This window comes from Tenrec ecaudatus, chromosome 1 (genome assembly GCF_050624435.1).
Source record: "Tenrec ecaudatus isolate mTenEca1 chromosome 1, mTenEca1.hap1, whole genome shotgun sequence".
In the NCBI taxonomy this organism is placed as follows: Eukaryota; Metazoa; Chordata; class Mammalia; order Afrosoricida; family Tenrecidae; genus Tenrec; species Tenrec ecaudatus.
Genome location: NC_134530.1, coordinates 78,234,770 through 78,256,676, shown reverse-complemented (window position 1 = coordinate 78,256,676; position 21,907 = coordinate 78,234,770). Strand labels below are relative to the sequence as shown.

At 40.0% G+C, this 21,907-nt stretch overlaps 1 protein-coding gene across 1 annotated transcript in view; it reads right to left on the bottom strand.

Annotated features, from left to right (window-relative positions):
- SCP2 (sterol carrier protein 2) overlaps positions 1 to 21,907 on the bottom strand; it is a 107,594-nt gene that overhangs the window by 67,333 nt on the left and 18,354 nt on the right. Inside the window, exons 3-7 of the mRNA XM_075556199.1 lie at positions 16,005 to 16,076; positions 9,998 to 10,129; positions 6,788 to 6,852; positions 4,199 to 4,325; positions 8 to 71 (exon numbers count right to left, since the gene is read on the bottom strand). Of these exons, the coding sequence (XP_075412314.1) occupies positions 8 to 71; positions 4,199 to 4,325; positions 6,788 to 6,852; positions 9,998 to 10,129; positions 16,005 to 16,076 (460 nt within the window). The remainder of the gene's footprint in view (positions 1 to 7; positions 72 to 4,198; positions 4,326 to 6,787; positions 6,853 to 9,997; positions 10,130 to 16,004; positions 16,077 to 21,907) is intronic.

Here is a 21,907-nt window from a genome sequence, read left to right as displayed (position 1 = left end):
TACTTACATGTTATTAATCGAATGTTTATGGTTTTTCCAGCCAATTTTTGCAAAATGTTCCAATTTCGTCCCTGTTGAAAAAGAAAACATCTATTAGTAAGTCAATCTTTTTTTTTCTGTGTATTAATAAATGTTGCAATGAAACCCTGTGTCCTGCTGAAAATTATCACATTCTACTTCACACAGATATCAGTAGTGGAAATGTGAACACATAAACATTCCTTAGGAAATAAACTTGAATTAATCAAATGAATTGAATCAACTAGTTGACATTGAGGTAAAAAAAATCAAACTGATCTATCTAGTATACAGTACAATTTCAAAAACAAAAAAATATAGACTTGCTAGCCTGGATTCTGCATCTGCCTCACATACCTCTGGTTCTGTAGACTTGAGCCAATGGCCTTCCAGATTGCCTGCCAACCTTCAATTGGATGCACCTCTGCCTCTATCAGCCTGTGGTCTTCCTGCTTCTAGGTTCATCAGCCCCGGAAGGCAGTTGAGTCAGGAAAAGCCTCTACTTTAACATCTGGGCACAGACTTAAACTGAACTGGATTTACCCTCTTATACAATTGTATGAGCCACTTACTTAATATACCTTTCTTTGAATACACATATACACTTCACTGGTTCTGCTTCTTTACAAAGAACCCAGCCAAACACATATAGTAATGGCTAGCTGATACGCTGCTATATTCCAAGATGCCTACAATAATAGTGAGAGTACTATGAGCTCAATGATTTTAATGACTTAGTTAATTGAAAAGAAAGCATTGTAATCAATGTCAGAAAACAAAATGGGTTATGAATTGCTGAATATAAACCAATTTTCTCTGTAAAAATCACAATTTTGGAAAAAAAAAGAGGACCTGATGCAAGGGGCTTAAGTGGAGAGCAAATGCCTTGAGAATGATTGGGGCAGGGAATGTATGTATAAGAGTTGTATGAGTCCCTAATAAAATGTAAAAAAAGAAAAGAGAAAAAATGATTAGGGCAAAGACTGTACAGATGTGCTTTATACAATTGATGTATGTATATGTATGAACTGTGATAAGAATTGTATGAGCCCCAATAAATTGTTTAAAAAAAAATCACAATTTTGGAAAAAGGAAGAGGAGATGTAAGGGTCAAAAAGGTCAGAGAAAACCCAGGATGAGAAGGTGTCACAGGAGCCAAGAGAGGAGAAGGTTTCAAGATGAGTGGGCAGTTGGAACTAGTGAGGCTGAAAGTCGATTCAGTTAGGATCAAAAAGTATTTGCTGAATATGTCAGCATGGTTATCTCTAGACTTGATAACAGAAGGAAGCCAAACTGAATTAAGAAAAAGAAAAAAATCCCCCAATACAATACCACCTCACCCTGCTAAACAGCCATTGCAGGATACCCATCTTCCCGACATGATCACTGAAGACAGATGTGTGTGTAAGCAAATGTGGTGAAGAAAGCTGATGGTGCCCGGCTATCAAAAAGATATAGCATCTGGGGTCTTAAAGGCTTGAAGGCAAATAAGCGGCCATCTAGCTCAGAAGCAACAAAGCCCACAGAGAAGAAGCACACGGCCTAAGCGAATACAAGGTGTTGAATGGACCATGTAGCAGATACAGAGGAACAAAAACAATCATTGTGTGATCACCTTCCTCACATAATTGCTGAAGACGAAAGTGTGGATAAGCAAGTGTGGTGAAGAAGGCTGATGGTGCCCGGCTACTGAGAGATATAGCATCTGGGGACTTAAAGGCTTGAAAGCAAACAAATGGCCATCTAGCCCAGAAGCAACCGAGCCCACACGGAAGCAGCACACCAACATAGGTGACCGTGAAGGACAGAGGAGACCAGGTCTCCAACAACAAAGGTGGGGTGGTGGTGAGAATCACATCACCGTGAAAGAGGGGGAGTGCATGATGGGGACCCAATGCCCACCTGTAGACAGCTGGACACCCCTTCCAGAGGGGTAGTGAGGAAGAGATGGGCCACTCAGGGTTCAGTGTAGCAACAATGAAACTCAAAACCTTCCTCTAGTTCCTGAACGCTTCCTCCCCTCCCAATCATCATGACCCCAATTCTACCTTGCCTTGCGGACCTGGTTATACCAGAGGATGTACAGCGGTGCAGTGGGGATCTGGAGGCACAGGGAATCTAGGACAGACGAACCCCCTCAACACCAGCGGTAGGAGTGGCGACACCAGGAGGGAAGGGCGTGTAGAAAGGGAGAACCGATCTCGGAGATCTATGTGTAACCTCCTCTCTGGGAGATGGGCAATGGGGAGGCGGGTGAGGGGAGACGCCGGGGAGTGTAAGATAAGATATAATAATTATTTATAAACTATCAAGGGACCAGGGGTGGGATCGGGGAGGGAGGGGGATGGGGAGGAAAAAAAAGGAAACCGAGCTGATTCCAGGAACCCAAGTGGAAGGTGAATTATGAGAATGATGAGTGCAACGAATGTATAAGGGTGCTTTGCTCAATTGATGTATGTGCAGATTGTGATAAGAGCCTTATGAGCCCCAATAAAAGATTTTTTTATAAAATGAGCTCATACCAAGGGCTCAAACAGAAAGCAAATGTTTTGAGAATGATGACGGAAACCAATGTACAAATGTGCTTGACACAATGGATGTATGCATGGATAGTGATGAGATGTATGAGCCCCCAATAAAATGATTTTTAAATAAAAAGAAAAAAAAGTTAAGAAATATACAAGAAAGCAAGCTGCTGTAGTCAAAAAGAGGCAGTCCTCAATACCTGTTCCTCTTAGCCTTCTTTTCAGATTAATTGATTCTAGCTATAAAACCTAGATATTTTTAATCCCCTGTAAAAACTACACATGCTAACATTTCAAAGATGATTTTGTCTTTCTTATCTCAGAATACACAACAAGGCACTGGTTCAGGATCCTATGAGTTTAATAAGAAAGGCTCTACCTGCACTATCCTATGCCAGAGTTAAATATGTACAACAAGCTAACCCTTGACCATTAGTCAAACAACTGGGATGTTTACCTCCTAATAAAAATCAGCTTGTGATAGGTAGGTTTATTGTGCCAACCTGGCCAATAGGAACATATGGGGTTGATAAGGTCACAGTTTGATAGGAAGGCAAAGAGATAAATGGCTCGGCAAGCCCCACTCCTCTCTCTCTTCCTCTCTGGCGATTGGACCAGAGTGCGGCTGTTTTAGCTAGTTTTCTGCCTCAACTGTGAGCTACACTATCTGTGGGACAGTCAACCCGTGGATATTGTCACTAGAATTTGAGGTTCCTTGAGACCTGCTTCGCCCAGCTGTTGGTGTATACATCGCTTAAGCTTGAGGCTGTGGGATTCTGTCATCTTGCTGACTGTTGGTAACCCACCCTGCCTTTTGCTGCCTGTGGCCGGGCTGCCTGCATTGCCCATGGGAAGACTCAGCTACTTGCTTTCTTGACCTTGGATCCAGCAGCCCTTGTGATTTGAAGGACTTCCAGTATATTAACTGTTCCACACAGCAGTGAGTTGAACTGAGCTCTCTGTATTGCTGTGTGGACTAATTAGCTATTACATTCCATCATGATGTATATATATATAATCATAAGTGTTTACCAAGGGCTCAATAGAAAGCAAATGTCTAGAAGAGAATGAGGGCAGCATATGTACAAACATGCCTGATTCAATTGATGTATAGATAGTGATAAGAGTTGTATGAGCCCCCAATAAAATGATTTTTTTAAAATCATAAATGTTTGGTTTTGTTTCTCTAGAGAACCCTGTCTAACATACAGCTCCACAGCTTGAACCACATAGATACATGGTGGATAATGATGGACTCATGATAAATTCAAATATTAAGAATAAAAGTTGCTTTACTAAACCGATTGTTAACAAAAACTTAATGCCTGTTTAGCATATTCAGAACGGATTCTTAGTCCATTATTAATAGTTAATAGTCCATTATTAAGGGCAAGAAGATTAATGTATATTTCTCCTGCTAATTTTTATAATGGATTATTTTAGGAACTTCCTCTATGATGTTCTATGTATAAATGTTTAAGCTCCCAGGTTAACTCTACAGCAAATATTTCTTCAATGGAATTTTTAAAAAGTTTTACTCTTACATAGCCTAACATCTATAACTCTTTAATAAATACATATTGTTTCCATGTGATGTACATATATGCCTAGGAATACGCCTTGAAGTTCTTTGTCTTGTCTTGTTTTTCCCATACCATATTTTTCCATGTGCTCTTTTCCAGCAGATCCAAACATCTGAGCAGCCACTGGATCAGCAGCTAATCCAAATTTACTGGCCATGACGTTAACATGTTTATCCAGTGGATTGGTCCTACCTGAAAACTAAAAGAGAAGAAAAATTAAAATGTAGATGTAGCTGATAATGTAATTTTCACTTTCAACTACTGCTGTGCTACTGAGATATTTGTCTAATCCAAGTCCATAATAACTCAAATGTGGCAAATGTAAACACCCTGCTTAAGCTGCACTGAAGGCACTAGCCAAACCACAGCTCCACGAATTGATGGAACACCAACTGAAATGTTTCAACAAGCCGATGAACCACTAGACGCATTCACCTGTCTATATCTCCCCAACCATAGGTGGGAAAAGAGCCATATTTGTACCCATTCCAAAAAAAGGTGGACCAACAGAATGCAGAAATTTTAGAAATTACAGAACAATGTCACTGTTACTGCATGCAAGTAAAATTTTGCTGAAGATCATCCAACAACATACTAGGCAACATATCTTTAACTCATGGGGCAAAACAAAAATTCACAAGGAGAATTACAAAATAATTTGATCCTAATAAAAATAAAAGCATAATGTAACAAAACTGTGGCATGATGCTGAAAGCAATCTATACATTAAAATGCCAAATAAAGCTTTAAAATCAAGGGCCTAAGATTCCACTTTCTGAAACTAGAAATAAAGAACAAGCTAAACCCAGAGTAAGCAGAAAAAAGGAAATACTACACATCTGACCAAAAAAAAATCAATGGAATATAATACAGGAAAATAAGGAAAATAAATGAAAACAAAAAGTGGTCTTTCAAAAAGATCAATAAAACTCATGGGGGGGGGGGAACAGAAGACAAAAATTAATATTAGAAGAAGAAAGGAGACAAAGCTGGAGACTTTAAAGGGATAATAGGGAAATAATATGAAGCTTTTGTTTCAAAATTAACAGTTTAGATAAAATGGACAGATTCTTTGAAGGTCACAGCTACCAAGCTTACTCAAGAAGGAATACTTAACCTAAAGAGGAGTAAAATATTTACTACAGAAATTGAACTTGTAGATAAAAACCATTCCAAAAGAAACCCTGTAGGCATTAGCATTGTTAGGGTGGCTGCAAGATTCTGTGAATATGCTAAAAAAAAGTACATATTAAGTTGGTAACTTTTTATGGTACATGAAATATAAGAATGAAAAGCAAAATATAACCATTTATTCCTACAATAACATAGGTCTACTTAGTTTTCAAAACAGAGAAAGGTAGCTTGGATCTTTCACTTTGTAGTTAGGTCAAAGAAAAATTGTTATTTAAGTTACTTTGACCCTTCTGAATTTTGCCTGATAGAATACAACAATTACAGGGTAGTTCCATAATCTACAGCAATGGTGATAAGTTTAAAAACAAACAGACAAGGGCTCAGTCTCAATATTCATCCAAGAAATAAAAATTGAAATTGCAGTAGCATATCATTTCACTAACAAACTGTCACAAATCAAGATGAAGGCTGTCCACTCTTGAGTCTGGATTAACAGTAAAACAGGTACTTTCATATGTTTTTGATGAAAACAAAAAATACCATCATCTGTCTAGTAAAACAAAACACAAATCTTAAAAGTATGTATTGTGAATAAGTGCTCAACTATTAATCAAAAGGCTGCTGGTTCAAACTCAGCCAGAGGTATGTGGGAAGACAGCTGTGTTACACAGGGTTCTCTAGAGAGACAAACCAGATTGCCAGTAAATATATATATATATATATATTTATAAAGATAGATATATAATACAAGAAATGAACCGTTAAGTTATATACAGATAAATAACACAAGAAATTAACAGTTAAATTATAAAGCAGTGAGACACTAGCAGTCCTTTAAGGCTTGAGAGCCACCAGTTGCCAGTCCCCTTCTATAGAGAGAGTTGGGCTATATATATCCAGGCAGCAAACAGCAAGGCAGGTCCCCAACTGTCATCACCTGTCGGTCCCCAGCTCCAGAGATGAACATTCCAATCGTGTGGGCTTAAAGGGACCTCAACTTACAGCGACACAGTCCACAGGCTAGGCATCCCCACAGGTAGTGTACCCCTTTAAACTGAGGCATAGAACAAGCAAGGCGAGGCTCACAGAGCCATTTATCCCTCTGCCCTTCAGTTAATCCTACTTGTGTTTATCGGCCAGGCTGGTACAATAAACTATCGCAACAGCCCTCATGATCTGGCTTCCCAGGAGCCACAGCCTTGGAAACCCTATGGAGCTGTTCTACTCGGCATGAGTGGAGTTGCTGTTAGAATCAATTCAACAACTAACCAAACATTATCACCTACCTTTAACTCAGCAATTCCGCTGCTAGGAATGTATCCTAGAAAAAACTAATGATGTATGCACAGATGCATTTACGTATGTAAAAGAACGCACCTATATCGTCTACAATAAAAACTTCAGTGTTTCAAATTCCTGGGGATAAAAATTTTGCCCTTTAACCTGCGAAATTAAAAGCAATCATCCTGGTTCTACCTAATTGCTTCTGAGTTATAAAAACACAAAAATAGACATAGAGACACTCACTTGCATGTTAAGGGATCCCTTCTCCATCTTCTCAAACCCAAGGGCCAAGACACAATCTGCCAAACCTTTAAAGAAAGTTATGCATTTTGAAAAATCAAATATTGCAAATTCCCCAAATAAAAACTCATCAATTCTTCAATTTAAATAAGTATTCCAGACACCAAAGGTAAATACTATTATATACACAATCCTGCAATAATTGTAATAACATACAGTACCTACAAGTAAATTTAGGCAAGCTAAACAGATATGGGAGGGTAAATAGGAAAAAACCAGTAAGTCTACATAGGTTAGGCAGAGGTTATCTCTGCATATGTATTTGTGTGTGCTGCAAATAAACCCAAGCATACGAGAGCAAAGTTCTAAAAAATTCTTAGCCATAACACTGGTACCGGCCACCTAAGATGCTCCCCATCTGGAGCAAAGAGGAGGGAACATCAGAGATAAAGGAAACAATTAGTCCAAAGACCGTAGGAACCACAGCCTCCGATATAGTAAGATGACAATTGATATGAAATCGGTACTACTACCAACCACTCTGATTACCCCGATGCTCACAAGGGAAGACAAAGACCAGGCCGGTGGTGGAAGGATAGTACGAAAAAACTCATTTTTCAAAAGACCACACGACACTGATTGGTCTGTTTGAGACCGGGGACATTCCTGAAACTGTGGCCCTTACACACCCTTTATGACTGGACCTGGGCATCAACTTTCAGCCAAAAAGTAGATCACCGTCTCAAGTGAATAGTAACAACTTACAGGGAGAAACACACTCCTCGGTATAATCAACTATGAGAGACCAAAAGGGGGATGGGCAAGAAAGAAAAACAAATGGGGGGCAGTGGGACTAAGGGGATCAAACAGATGGAAACAACGAATCCAGAGAAGAAGTGGGGAGAGGGATTGCAAACAATGTTACGAAACAAAATGCTGAACGGAAAACTGATTTGCTTTGTAAATTTTCACCCCAACTACAATAAAATGTTCACACACACACATGCACACATACACACACACTCAAAAGAAATTAATTTATGGAAATTGTCATAAATAATTTGAATTTATATAAAAGTCAAAAACATAATCTTAAAAAATTTTACTAAGTAAAAACTACAGACAGAAAAAATTATAGGCTTCTAGGTAACAAGAAAAATCAAGGTGTTTAGTGTTTTAATTCTTAACTATGTTAAATTCTTGTTATTATGGCAATATATTCTAGTGAAAAATAAACATAATAACTCATTCTAAATTTTAAAATAAAATTTAAAAAGGAGTCTGATCAAAATCTCTCTAGAATGTTTGTGGAAGGAAGGTTCACCTGAAAAATGATGTTAAAGTTCAATTGACAGGAAAATATGAAGTAACTGCCGAAATTTTTCTTACAAAAGAAAGAATATGGTGGATTGAGACAGAGACACTACCATTATTAAACAGAAATATATTGCAAAATTCTCATAATTAAACCATTAAGTAGTGGGATAGTAATCAACAACCATGCATCTTTTCTCTCATTGAACTATGTAAATGTATTACTTACACCCTATAAAATAATTAATAAACTTAATTGAAAAACATTCATGATGATCTAAGAGAAGCCTTAATAACATGTGAAATGTTCAATAGTCAAATATGAGCAACTGGAGAGGGAGGGGAAAGCATGAGGCGCTGATACCAAAGGCTCAAGTAGAAAGAAAACGTTTTGAGAACGATGATGGCAACAAATGTACAAATGTGCTCAACACAATGGATGGATGTATGGACTGTGATAAGAGTTGTATGAGCCCCCAATAAAAAAATTTTTTAAAAAGAAAAACAGATTATATAAAATATATCTATTAGATCCCTATTTTGAAAGAAAATTCTTAATGTATGCACAGTCATAAATGCAAACATATTAAAAGATATCAGTGGCAGTGAGTTTGGGTTTATTGAAAGATATATACCAAAATCAGTGGCACAAAATACATGGCTCAAAAAAAATTCCTAGAATATTTTAAAATAGAAAATGTGATATATACCCAAAAGGACTAAAAACATATGGCCACAAAAAAATTATACATAAATTGTTCGTAGCATTATTCATAATAACCAAAAAGTTGAAACAATCCAAATGTTCATTACCTAATACAAGAATAAACAAAATGGGGTATATATCCATAAAGTGAAATACTATTGTATAAAAAGGAATAAATTACTGATAAGTGCTACAACATGGACGAAAACGTTAGGCTAAGTCAAAGAAGCCAAAATACAAAAGAGCACCAATACAAATACAAGACTGTATCAGAGCTTGTATTGTTCAGAGAAAGTAAACCACAGGGACAGAAAGTAGGTTAGTAGGTGACAGGGGCGAGAAGGAAGGGGGCATTACTAATGTATGGGGTGTTCTTTTGGATACTGATGAAAAAATTTTTAAATTAAGTAATGGCAACAGTTAGATAATTCTATGAACATATGGCAACACAGAATTATATACTTTAAAGGAGTAAATACAATTTTATGTGACTTTTATCTCAATACAGCAGGTATTTCTTAAAAAGATGTTATGCTCCCTCACCCCCTCCCAAAAATATGTGTTGAATTCCGGGCTTTTGTTGTGATGGTTTTCTTTTGTTATGTTAATGAAGGCATTGAAGTTTAGGGTGAATTGTACATCCACTAATTTCTGAATTATAAAAAAACTAGAACAGACACACACAAAGAAAAGAGACAGATGACACGTCTAAAACAAACTCACTGGCATTGCGTTGATTCGACTCATGAGGACTCTGTAAGGACAGGGTAGAACAACTGCCCCCATGAGTTTCTGAGACTAATTCTTGAATGGAATAGCAAGCCCAACTCTCTCCCTCAGAGTGACTGGTGGTTTCAAACCATTGACCTTGTGGTTAGCAACCCCATTCATATCCACTATGCCACCAGGGCTCCTATATGACATATAAGCCTATTCGCAAAGGAACACCAACAATCAGAAGCTAGAGGGGATCAGAGAAGAAACTAATATGGCCCAGACCCTGACTTGGTCTTAACAGGGCTGTGAGAAAATAAATTTCTGTTCCTTAGAACTGCTCAATCTGTTCATGTGCTAAGGTACCACCAGTTATCTAAGGCAAGGAAATGCATGATAAAGAAGTCCTGCCGATATCTATATGAGGAGATGATTAAAAGGAGATATTTAAGTGCCCTATAGAAATAAGCATTCCTCACCTCCCTGAACCAGCTGCTGGCACATAAACAGAGCAGTGGAACCAGTAGAACAGTTATTGTTGACATTAATTATAGGAATTCCCGTCAGTCCCAAACTGTGGTAGATAGCCCTCTGACCACAGGTAGAATCACCTGAATAGAAAAGAAACAAAAAAAGTTAATATCTGTAAACTAAGAATTAAGGGGCTACAGTGCATCATAATCCTACGTTGTGGATTTGGGGTTTGGGTTCCCCCCCACCCTCGTATTTGTCTTTGCCTAGCACCCTACATGGATGGATAGGATGATATATACATCATTGACATCCTACTCAGATTTGCATTAAGTATCATTTAATCAGCAAATTAAAATATCCTCATCACAGAAAATAGGCACATTTTATTTTTTAATATAATTTTATTTATTTTGAACATGACTATTGTCAGACATAAATCTTTAACTTTGCTGATTTAAAAGGCCCTGATTTTCTTGTTTTTGAGAATATGCACAACAAAATATACATCACATCAACAGTTTCTACATGTACCATTAGTGACATGATCACATTCTTAGAGGTGTATAACCATTCTTTGGTTTTGAACGTTTTATTAGGGGCTCATACACCTCTTATCACAATCCATACACACATCAATTGTGCATAGCCCATCTGTACATTCACTGCCCTCATCATTCTCAAAGCATTTGCGCTCCACTTAAGCCCTTTGCATCAGGGCCTCTTCTTTTTCCCCTCCCTCCCCGCTCCCCCCTCAGGTGTATAACCATTCTTGCCCTCCCATTAACATAAATTTATGGCTCTCTAATATCCCTATCGAATCTTCTGAGTTGCTGTTGTCCATTTAGTCCCATATAGATGAATCTTAAAAGAGCAAAATGCCAAGGCAGACATTTTTAGGTAGTTAAGTTAAATTACTGGTTGTTTTTAAAAAAGCTTTTTGGCTTACAGTTCAAAGATTATCTAAAGGCACTAGGTTCAGAGGCTCATCTCGTCCTTGTGGCTCCAGGGTTTCTGGAGTCCCTAAGAATTTTAGGGCCTGCATTTTCTTCCTTTGGGTCTTTGCCCTTTGATGAAAATGTTCAGTGAGGGCACCCTGGCACCATCCCGTTCCTCAGGTCTCATGGCAAAGGAAGCAGATGATCATGGAGGCAATTAGCCATACATTGTACGCTTGCATTGAACAACACAGAGGCGGGAGGATAGAGAAATGGCCAGGTAATAGCAAACAATTAAATCTGGCCAGAGTTATGTGAAAAAGGAAGCAATATATCATTAACACAACTCTTGTCAGATACAAATCTTTCAGGTTTTCCCAGTTTATTTAAAAGGCCCCAGTTTTCTTGTCCCAGGGTATTCCAAGAAATGACTGTCCAATCTGAGCACAGAGGACAGCCTCTCCCATGTAACAAGACTAGCAAGGCAGACGTGCTGAAGCAGCATGACCGGAATAGATGGGAGAACAAGCCCTTCAGGAGTCTTCAAGGAAAACAAACAACAACAAATACATTTTGAAACCTTTTAACCTCTTTGACCCCTTCTAAAATATTCTTGGCATCTTAAGATCACAAGGAAATAATCATGGACATGAACAAACCATACTTCGCAAACTTATCTGGCCTATGGAAAGCGAAGTTTCAGAAAAGAAAATTACTCAGCATTTCTCTAACAATTCAAAATGTTTGTACTATAGCCCATAATCCAGGATACAGTGTAAGGCAGGGCACCCTGACTCATTCCAGAGCCCCACGGGGCAAGGTATCACATATGTTAGGAAACAATAATCTATGCTATTGTTTGCAATAACTTTTCATAAAAAGTAAAAATGAGAATTTTAAAAAATTAATTAATATAAATTAAGAGAATTAATATAAAAATGCCAAGAGCAGGATACCATTACCACTACTGTGTATGCTGCAACATAGATGAATCATATTAATATTATGCTAAATAAAATAAATCAGACACAAAAACAAACATTTATATGAAATATAAATCACATTTATATGAAATATCAAGGCAAATGTGGAGAGAAGTTTATTACTGGTTAATAGGGGCAGGGGAATGAATTTTGAGCTATTACTTTGTTCATTTTTAAGAGTACAATTGTGTAACGTTGGTTACATTCATCACGTAGTGCAACCACCGTCACTATTTCCAAAACTATCTTTCAGCACTTCCGATACACTCTCAGTATCTTTTATTCAGTGTCTTCCCATCTCCCTTTCCTCCGTCCCTGGTTACCCTAACATAGAAACAATTAGTTCTTACAATATGGCCCTGCCTGGTACTTGCCCCCATGAAGATATGGGTTTCCTACATGTGGTGAACAAACTAGATGGTGCTTGGCTATCATGAACAACAGAGTCTGGGGTCTTAAAGGCTTGTCTCAAAACAAATAGCCATCTAGGCAAGGAGTTACCTAAGTCCACATGGAAGGAACACACCAACCTGTGTGATCCCAAACCAAAACTCTCTGTCATTGAATCGAATCAGTGCCACCTCACACTGACTCTACAGGACAAGACAGAACTGTCCCTTAAGTTTCCAAGACTGTAACTCTTTACAGGAATAGAAAGCCCTCTCCTTCTCCAGGGTGATCCAAAGATAGCTAATAATAAGATCCAAACCTGGAAAGGGGAACAAAACCAGTGCCCAAACCCTAAATACTCAGAATATAAAACAGTGGCAGTTCGAAGTCCGTTTACAGAGTCACTACATGGGTTGAGCCTCTGGTGAAACTCTGCACATTGGCTCGACATGACAAGAGCCCCCAAAATCAGATAGTGAGTATTGTAACGGGGATTTTAGTTACTGTACTCAGGCCAAAATGTAATGTCTTATAAACTGATCTCCCCCGGACCCAATATGAATTTCTTCTAAACTTTTAATATTCCATGCTTTTTATTAGATTGAGGTCTCTATCAGTTTTGTATGGCCATTGTTGGATCCTTGCACAGTGTCTGCCCTCGTCTTGTATAAGTAACTGTACATGGAAACTAGGATGGAAGGAAATATGAACAGAGTAACATGACTGATTATTACTTGGGAACACAAGAGGGAGAGGGAGGGATAAATGGAGAACCAACATCAATGTATAAGGAGGAAAAAAGTCACAGAGTTGATTATTACCATAACTGCACTACCATTGATAGGACTGAAACACTGGACTGTAAGATATGTTTGTTATGACGCAATTTAAAAATTGGTTAAGATGGAAAAATGTTTTTTCTTTATATATCACTATCATCTTTGTGTGTGGGGTTTGTGTGAATTAGGTGAAGGTGTTGTGTTAGTAACCTAATCTGGTGTCAATTTAAGGATTAGGAGTGTAGGGGTGGAGTCTAGGCTGTCAATCTGGAGACAGCCAAGGAGACCTCTGTGTGGGCATGGCCTTCTCCTGAGAATTCTGGGAAATCTGGTACGTCCTCCTTGGAGGTGGAAGACACTGCTCTCTCTCTACCACTTCCTGGGAAACATTACAGAAGACAAGCCACATGGACGCAACCAGACCTCAGAAACCGGAGAAGCCAGAGAGACCCCTGCCAGCACTGAGATGTTTACAATGCCACTGGACCCAAAGAATTTCTACCCACTGGCTTGTGATCATCCTGCATTTGGCTTCGTTGCATGTGTTTTGTGAGTCTGAAGAGGACTTTATAGATTGGATCGAACCTGTGGGCTAATATCAGATTTATGGCCTCGGACTGGACTGGGTTGGAATTTTTCTCAATGTTCAATTGTTCTTGTATATAAACCTCTTTCTTATACACATATGTGTGTCCATGGATTTCTTTCGCTAGTCTACTCAGACTGACACAGGTGTATAGAGCAGATACGACATTCAACAATTAACATTCAACAATTCATATATGTTTTGTTTCAACTCATCTGCTGCAATCCCTTCAATGAACCTTCACTTATCCCACTTCCTCCCTAGGTTTCCTGTTTCCATGCCTCCTCCTTTCCTACCCCTCTGAACTCCATCCTTGAGCTAAAGCTACCCTTTGATTTTAAATGGCTGATTATTCTAACATGGAGATAAATTCAGCTTTAGATCCAAAGCTAAGGGTCATAGACTTGAAGGTCGCACCAACCTCTATCCAACAGGAAGCCTGTTCTCTTACTTTGAGTTTTATTCCACTTTTTTATCCCATTCTATGCAGAACCTTCTAAGGTGACCAGATTTTAACATTGGCAAAGCAGGACACCAGCGGGACACCATATAAAACTCATATCCTGGCGAAATAGTCACATGGCAGCCGAAAATTGTATACCCTAGCTTGTCGTACATTCTTTCCAAAAATCAGAACTTTTTTAAAATGCCGCGGGACATGGGAAAAAATTGTTAAAAATCGGACTGTCCCACCAAAAGTGGGACGTCTGGTCACCTTAACTAACATGATCCTTTTCAGAGCGCTTGGCAGTGGGTAGCCAGGAATCATCTAGTTCTTGAGGTCTCAAGGTTGCAAAAAATAATTTTTTAAATGCTATAAAAATACTAGGGGCCTTAATTAAAAGTAGATTGATTTTAAAAGAAGCAAGCAATGAACAGAGTGCCTAGACCAACTGAGAACACTCAACAAATGTTAAATATTAATTTCAAACATTTAAAAAAGTAGATGGATTCAATAACTTATTAATCATCTATACAATGAAACGCTGTGCTATCATAAAGAATAAAAATAAAACTCAGAAAGACCCAGGAAGCATTTTTAACATAATTTGAAAAAGTCATCAAGAATAATTAATTTAATAGGAGATAATATAGAGTGTGTAAATTATGTTCTAGCTGGTGTAACAAAAACAAGGGAGTAGTGAAATCCCACAAACCTGTCTGTATGTGCCTAAGTTTTCTTTGGAAAGCGACATAGAATTTGGTAAGGCTGGTTTGAAGGAGCCATGAAAGGAGGACCGTGTCTCCTGTCCGCGTATCTGTTTGTAAACAGCTATCCTCACTTGTTCTTGTAAACCGCTTCCTGTCCCCCCCCCCCACACACACACCCAGCAGCCTGCACTCAGCACAGGATGTCCTTCAACTGCAGACACTAAGGAATGTGAGAACACTGCATACAGTGTTCCCTGGGAGGACAACGGGCTGAGTTATGGAACTGTGAAATTCAGGCGTGGAACACTGCCAGTATTGACTCTATAAAAATAAAACACTGTGGTCCTTTGAGGCTGTAGCCTTGTACCGTCTCTGTGAGTGTATCTGTTTTGTGCTACAGTCTTAATATTGTCTATGTGTGTGTGTCTGTTTGTTCTATGTTCATTTTCCCCCTTCAGAAACCGCAACACTGGTTGACTGGGGGAAAGGAGCTTCGGACTCTGTAGTCATCCATCTTTTATATATTTTGAACCATGGAAAAGTATTATCTACTCCGAAAATAAACGTAATTGAAAAATGTTAGTGATGGTATAAAAGCTTTAATGATATGGGGAATTTTGAACATTAAAATGAGAAAAACAAGTTACAAAAAAGCATGCATACTAGGACCTTATCCCCTTTCAGAGAAACTTGTGTGTGTATATTCATGCACAGCTGCACACACTGAAGGACACACACCAAAAACTAATTGTGGTCACCTCTGGATACTGGGGTTACAGGCAACGTGCTCGCCTTGTGCTTTCTGTGTCTTCTTTTCTAAACAATTGCTTTCTGGTAGTTTTCTAATCCGAGAAAAGATCAATAAATAAATTTCATTATATACAAAGGAGTCAATGAAACATCAAAGAACAAAAATGTATCTTCTGAATAGCAACTAACCTTACATGGTAAAATTACAGGTAATTTCTTCTTTTTTTAAGTTCTGAAGCAATGTTTTAAATTTAGCTACACTTTTGGCAATGTACTACTAACAAAAAATTAGGCTGCCTTTTGGGGAAACCTGTGAATCATGAGCTTTGAGAATTCTGAGTTCTGAGGGTTAAAATCCACAGACTTCTACGCGTTGCTTCTGCTATCGCTTCTAGATGGCAGTGGGTAATCTTTAGTGTATCTCGTTTGCTACATACCGTAAACATATCCCACGCACGCCTGCTCCACGGCTGAGTAAGGGATCTGTGCATCCGCTAAAGCCTTCTGGCCTGTAAGGACAAAAGAATTTTAGCAAAACATGCTCTCAAGTACTCGCTTTAGGTGTGTAAAAATTGAGTGTAGCATTTTCCCAGAATAAAACTAGCTCTGTATATGCTGTGTCTAATCCATATGCCAAATCGTATCAGATCTCTTTTCAGTGCTACTCATTTGTTCCTCTGTGCTACTGCCATACTTTCCCATGGCTCCTGTGTTAGTCTGGGTTGACTGGTCTGACGTTCATGACCTAGTACAAGGGGGCTAGGGTTGTTGAGAATTTGAGATGGGGCCCATGGGCTAAAGGCAAGGCAGCCAATGGGCACCCTGGTGATACTAAGTGAGGCAGCTCACATTGAGTTGACCAGAACTCTACCAGATGATGATAAGATTTTTGAGCCTATGAACTAGAGCGTATTGCTGCTGACTTTATGGATGGCCTGTCCTGATTGACTTTGCTTATAGATGCAGACTTTGAAAGGTGCCACCTGGAATGAAGATTCTTCACGTCAAAGACTATGATTGTCTCCTCGGAGCACCGGGTTGATGTAAGTGGGCACATTAGAAATTGGATACCCAAAATTGGGCAGATAAAGGCATGAAGTGGCTGGCTTAAAAACTTTCATAGGTGGGGGAATATAATCATAGGATTAAGGTATAGGTGTTACTTAACTGCAATTATTAGGTATAGAATAATGTATTGTTCACCTATAGAATATTATATTTAAATGAAGCTTTGGCACATATTGAATTGTATGCATTTTAGTTTTACTTGTTAGTTACAGATATGATTTTATTATTTTGTTTAAAGATTATATATGGCTAAAGAGTTGTATAAAAGTGTCAAGTTGACACGGGTGGTCTGCAGTAGTTACATAATCTGGTGTCAACTTGAGACTGTTAAAAGTGGAAGGGGTGAAGTTTAGCCTGTCAATCAGTTCACAGATTGATGACCTCATTTGGAGGCACTAAGGAGATCAATAGCTTGCTGGAGGCCAGACCCACACTCTCTGCTTCATTTTCCTGCTGACAAGACACATGGAGCTACGCTGATGGAACCAGAGCCCTGCAGCTGGAGAAGCCATGTGGAGAACCACACCAGAGCTGAGATGTTTACATGCCACTGTATCCACAAGACTTTTCACCCACTGGCCTGTGATCTTCCTGCATTCGGTGTCATTGCAAGTGTTATGTGAGTCTGAAGAGGACTTTATAAACTGGTATCAGACATATGGACTAAAATCACACTTACAGACTTGAGCTGGACTGAGCTAGGACGTTTTCTTAATATACAATTACTTTTTTATATAAAGCTCTTTCTTATACACGAATCTCTATGAATTTATTTCTCTAGTCAACCCAGACTAACATACCTCCTTTTTGATACTTAACCTTCCTGACTTGCTGCACCCTAACTATGTTATTAGTGAGTTTTGACACTGAGTCCAGTCAAGTCACAGCCACCCTGTGTAACACAAAAGGACACACTGACCAGTCCTACATCAGTCCCACAATCGTTCCTATGTTTGAGACCATAATTGTAGCCACCACATCGATTCATCTCACTGGGCTCTTCTTTTTCACTGACTCTCTGCCTTAGCAAGCCTGGCGTCCTTTTCTAAGGACGCATAACACATCCGACGTGTCTGAGACAAAGAGCTGGCGTCCTCCCTTTTCAAAAGCATTCTGGCTGCACATCTTCCAAGACAAAGTACTCATTTTTCTGGGAGTCTATGATAATTTCAATTTCTTTGCCAAACTGTAATTTGAATGCATTAAGTCTTTGATTCTTGGTCCTGATTCCTCATGCATATGAGGTGATTTGAAATATGTCACAGCTTGGAGTAGGTGCATTTAGTCCTTAAAATTATATTTTTGCTTTTGAACACCTTTAAGTGACCTTTTATAGCAGATGTGCCTGACGCGATGCATCATTTTATTTCTTTACTGCTCTAAAGAACCCCTGATAACAAGGTCAGGTTAGTGCTGGACTGCTGACTATTTGGCAAGAGGAAGATGAAGCGTCCTGCCCCTGTAAAGATAGGCTCAGCGTGGTAGCTACATAATGTGGTGTCAATTTGACACTTGAGAGGATTCTGAGTGAAAGGGTGGAGGTTGGCCTGCCAATCAAGATATAACCAATGAAGCCTCTCTGTGTGGGTATGGTCTTCTCCTGAGAATTCTGGGAACTCTTGGATTTCCTCCTTGGAGGCTAGAGAGACTTTCTCTTGGCTCACTTCCTGCGAGACATCCCTAAGAAGAAGCCACATGGACCTGCCCTGATGCAGCCCTGGGAACTTGAGGAGAAATATGGAGACCCCTGCTAGCGCCGAGATGCTTCTACCGCCACTGACTTTGCACCCACTGCACTGTGATCTTCCTGCATTCAGCAGCATTGCATGTGTTTCATAAGTCTGAAGAGGACTTATAGATTGGTATAGGGCATATGAGCTAATATAGGACTTATGGACTTGATCTGTACTGAGCTGGGATATTTTCTCAATATTCAATTACTCTTGTATATAAACCTTTTTCCTTATACACATGAGTGTTTCTCTGGTCTACCCAGACCAACACACTCAGAAACCCTGCATAAGATCACTGTGTCAGAATCAACTCAAGAGCTGGGGAAGCTGAGTTAAATAGTTGGGTTTCTTGTTACTGGTCAATTTCCAGTTTCAAATTGCATAACTTTACCTCAATATTACTGTTTTAAACCAAAATATTATATCCACTGGGGAAAGGAGAAAAAAATAAATGAATAAATGGGTAGTGGGGGCATAGGGCACTAACCCAAGGGGAGGGTATTGTTTATATCTCCAAGGGGAGGGTATTGTTTATATCTCCACAGGGGAAAAGGGACCAGATTTCAACCCAGTGCTCCACCATGTGAATGCAACATGCTGGCATGGAGTAGGGAACTATTGGAGAGGTCTGGGGTAGTCTTCCCCAATCCCAACTACTAAGTGGACACCTGCCCCTCCCCCCAGAAGAATTAATTTCAAAGGACGGCATTGAATCTGAAGCTCCAGAAGGGCATTTGTGATCGGAGTACATGGGAGCAGATGAAGGGGGAGGAGTAGAGAGTAGAGCATATCCTGGTCCACCAGACCGTGAGGACGATGTTCCCAATTAGAGCAGCCAGTCCACAGAGAGGACCATGTGGCCGGCTCCACTATGAGACATGACGCCCCTCACTGACCCATAGCCCTATTGGGGACAACACCAGAGACACAGTGTGGGAATTGCACCCAATCTGATTCTGCCACACCGAGACAAAACACTAAGGGAGAGCAACAGAACTGCAAGGGAATGGAGCAGCGAGGTCCCCAGGGAATGCTGAAGGTGGACTTTGGGGCCATGGCGTGGTACCCCAAAAGACTGGACTGGAAATCACTCCTAAAAGCCAACAAACAATCCTTGAACTAACTACAAACTTTTCTTCCTTGTTTTTTTATTTTTGTCATTGGTGTGTTGTTATTGTTGTTTTGTTATGCATTGTTGCTTGGTTTTGCTCTGTCTTGTTTTTGTGCATGTTATTATCTCCGCAGGTCTGCCTAAATAAGATAGGCTGGACTAACAATCTGGAGGAGAAAACAATGGGACCAACAGTTCCGGAGGGACATGGGAGAGGGCAAGTGGGGGGGGGTAAAGGTAGTGGTGTTAACAAACCCAGGGACAAGGGGAAAAGAAGTGATCCAAATCGGTGGTGAGGAAGATGTAGAAAGCCTGGTAGGGCGTGATCAAGGGTAACGTAACCAAGAAGAATTGCTGAAACCCTGGTGGGGACTGAGCATGATATTGGGACAGGAGGAAAGTCAAGGGAGATAGAGGAAAGAGCTGGGAGGCAAAGGGCATTTATAGAGGTCTAGATAAAGACATGTATATATGCAAATATATTTATATATGAGGATAAGGAAATAGATCTATGCGCATATATTTATAGGTTTAGGATTACGGTAGCAGAAGGACATTGGGCCTCCACTCAAGTACTCCCTCAATGTAAGAATCCTTTCTTCTATTAAATTGGCATTCTATGATGCTCACCTTCCCAACACAACTGCTGAACACAAAGCGGGTAAATAAGCAAACGTGGTGAAGAAAGCTGATGGTGCGCGGCTATCAAAAGAAATAGCATCTGGGGTCTTAAAGGCTTGAAGGTAAACAAGCCGCTATCTAGCTCAGAAGCAACAAAGCCACATGGAAGAAACACACCAGCCTGTCCAAATACAAGGTGTCGAATCGATCAGTTATCAGGCATCAATGAACAAAAAATCATATCATTGTGTGCTTACCTCCATGATAAGATCACTGAAGACAAATGGGTGCATAAGCAAATGTGGCGAACAAAACTGATGGTGCCTGGCTATCAAAAGATATAGTGTCTGGGGTCTTAAAGGCTTGAAGGTAAACAAGCGGCCATCTAGCTCAGAAGCAACAAAGCCCACATGGAAGAAGCACACCAGCCTGTGGGATCACGAGGTGTCAAAGGGATTAGGTATCAGGCATCATCAGAACAAAAAATCTTACCATAGTGAATGAGGGGGGAGTGTGGAGTAGAGACCCAAAGCCCATTTGTAGACCACTGCATATCCCCTTACAGAAGGGTCTCGGGGAGGAGACCAGCCAGTCAGGATGCGATGTAGCAATGATGAAAAATACAACTTTCCTCTAATTCCTAAATGCTTTCTCCCCCACCCACTATCATGATCCCAATTCTACCTTGCAAGCCTGGCTAGACCAGAGGATGTACACTGGTACAGATAGGAACTGGAAACACAAGGAATCCAGGGCGGATGATCCCTTAAGGACCAGTGGTGTGAGTGGCGATACTGGGAGGATAAAGTGAGGGGGGGTTGGAAAGAGGAACCGATGACAAGGATCTACATGTGACTTCCTTCCTGGGGGATATACAACAGAAAAATGGGTGAAGGGAGACGTCAGACAGGGCAAGATATGACAAAATAATAATATATAAATTATCAAGGGTTGATGAGGGAGGGGGAAGGGGGGCCAGAGGGAGAAAAATTAGGACCTGATACCAGGGGCTTAAGTGGAGAGCAAATGTTTTGAGAATAATGAGGTCAATGAATGTACAGATTTGCTTTACACAATTGATGTATGTATGCACTGTGATAACAGTTGTATGAACCCCTAATAAAACGATTAAAAATATTATATCCACAGGACTAAAGTAACTTCCTATGTCTTAATTAAGTAAAAGAAATGGAACGAAAAGAGATAGAATGCATTTAATAAAGCCTTTCTCGCTTCAGGGAAAGGCAGCTGTTTGGAGACCCCAGCCAAGAAGAGAATGGAAGGATGGTGTAGCCAACCACATACCAGATGGGCAGTATCGACCCAGAGACCCTACAAGAGTTAGTCACATTTCATTAACCTTCCTTAGGGTGTGGTGAGAGCAGCTCTGATTCCCTGCATGCTGTTGCTGGTTGCAGTCTGGTCGACCGCAACCCACGACAACCCCACAAAGGCAGAGCAGCTCCACAAAGGCAGCTCCTCCAGGGCTTTCATGTGAGAGCTGGACATTGAATAAAGAAGAATCTATGCACTTGAATGATGATGCTCAGGAAGAATATTGAAGGGACCATGGGATCAAAAAAAAGCCCCAAACAATTCTGTCCTGGAAGAAGCATGACCAGGCAAGGATGGTGGGGCATCGCCTCACCTACTTTGGGCATGTTGTGAGGAGAGAGCGGCCGTGGAAAAGTACCTCATACTTGGGAGAGCGGCAGTGAGAAAGAGGAAGACCCCTGACCAGATGGATTGACCCAGTGCTGCAGCCACGGGTTCCCACAGAGGAACAATTGTGAGGATGGGGCACGAC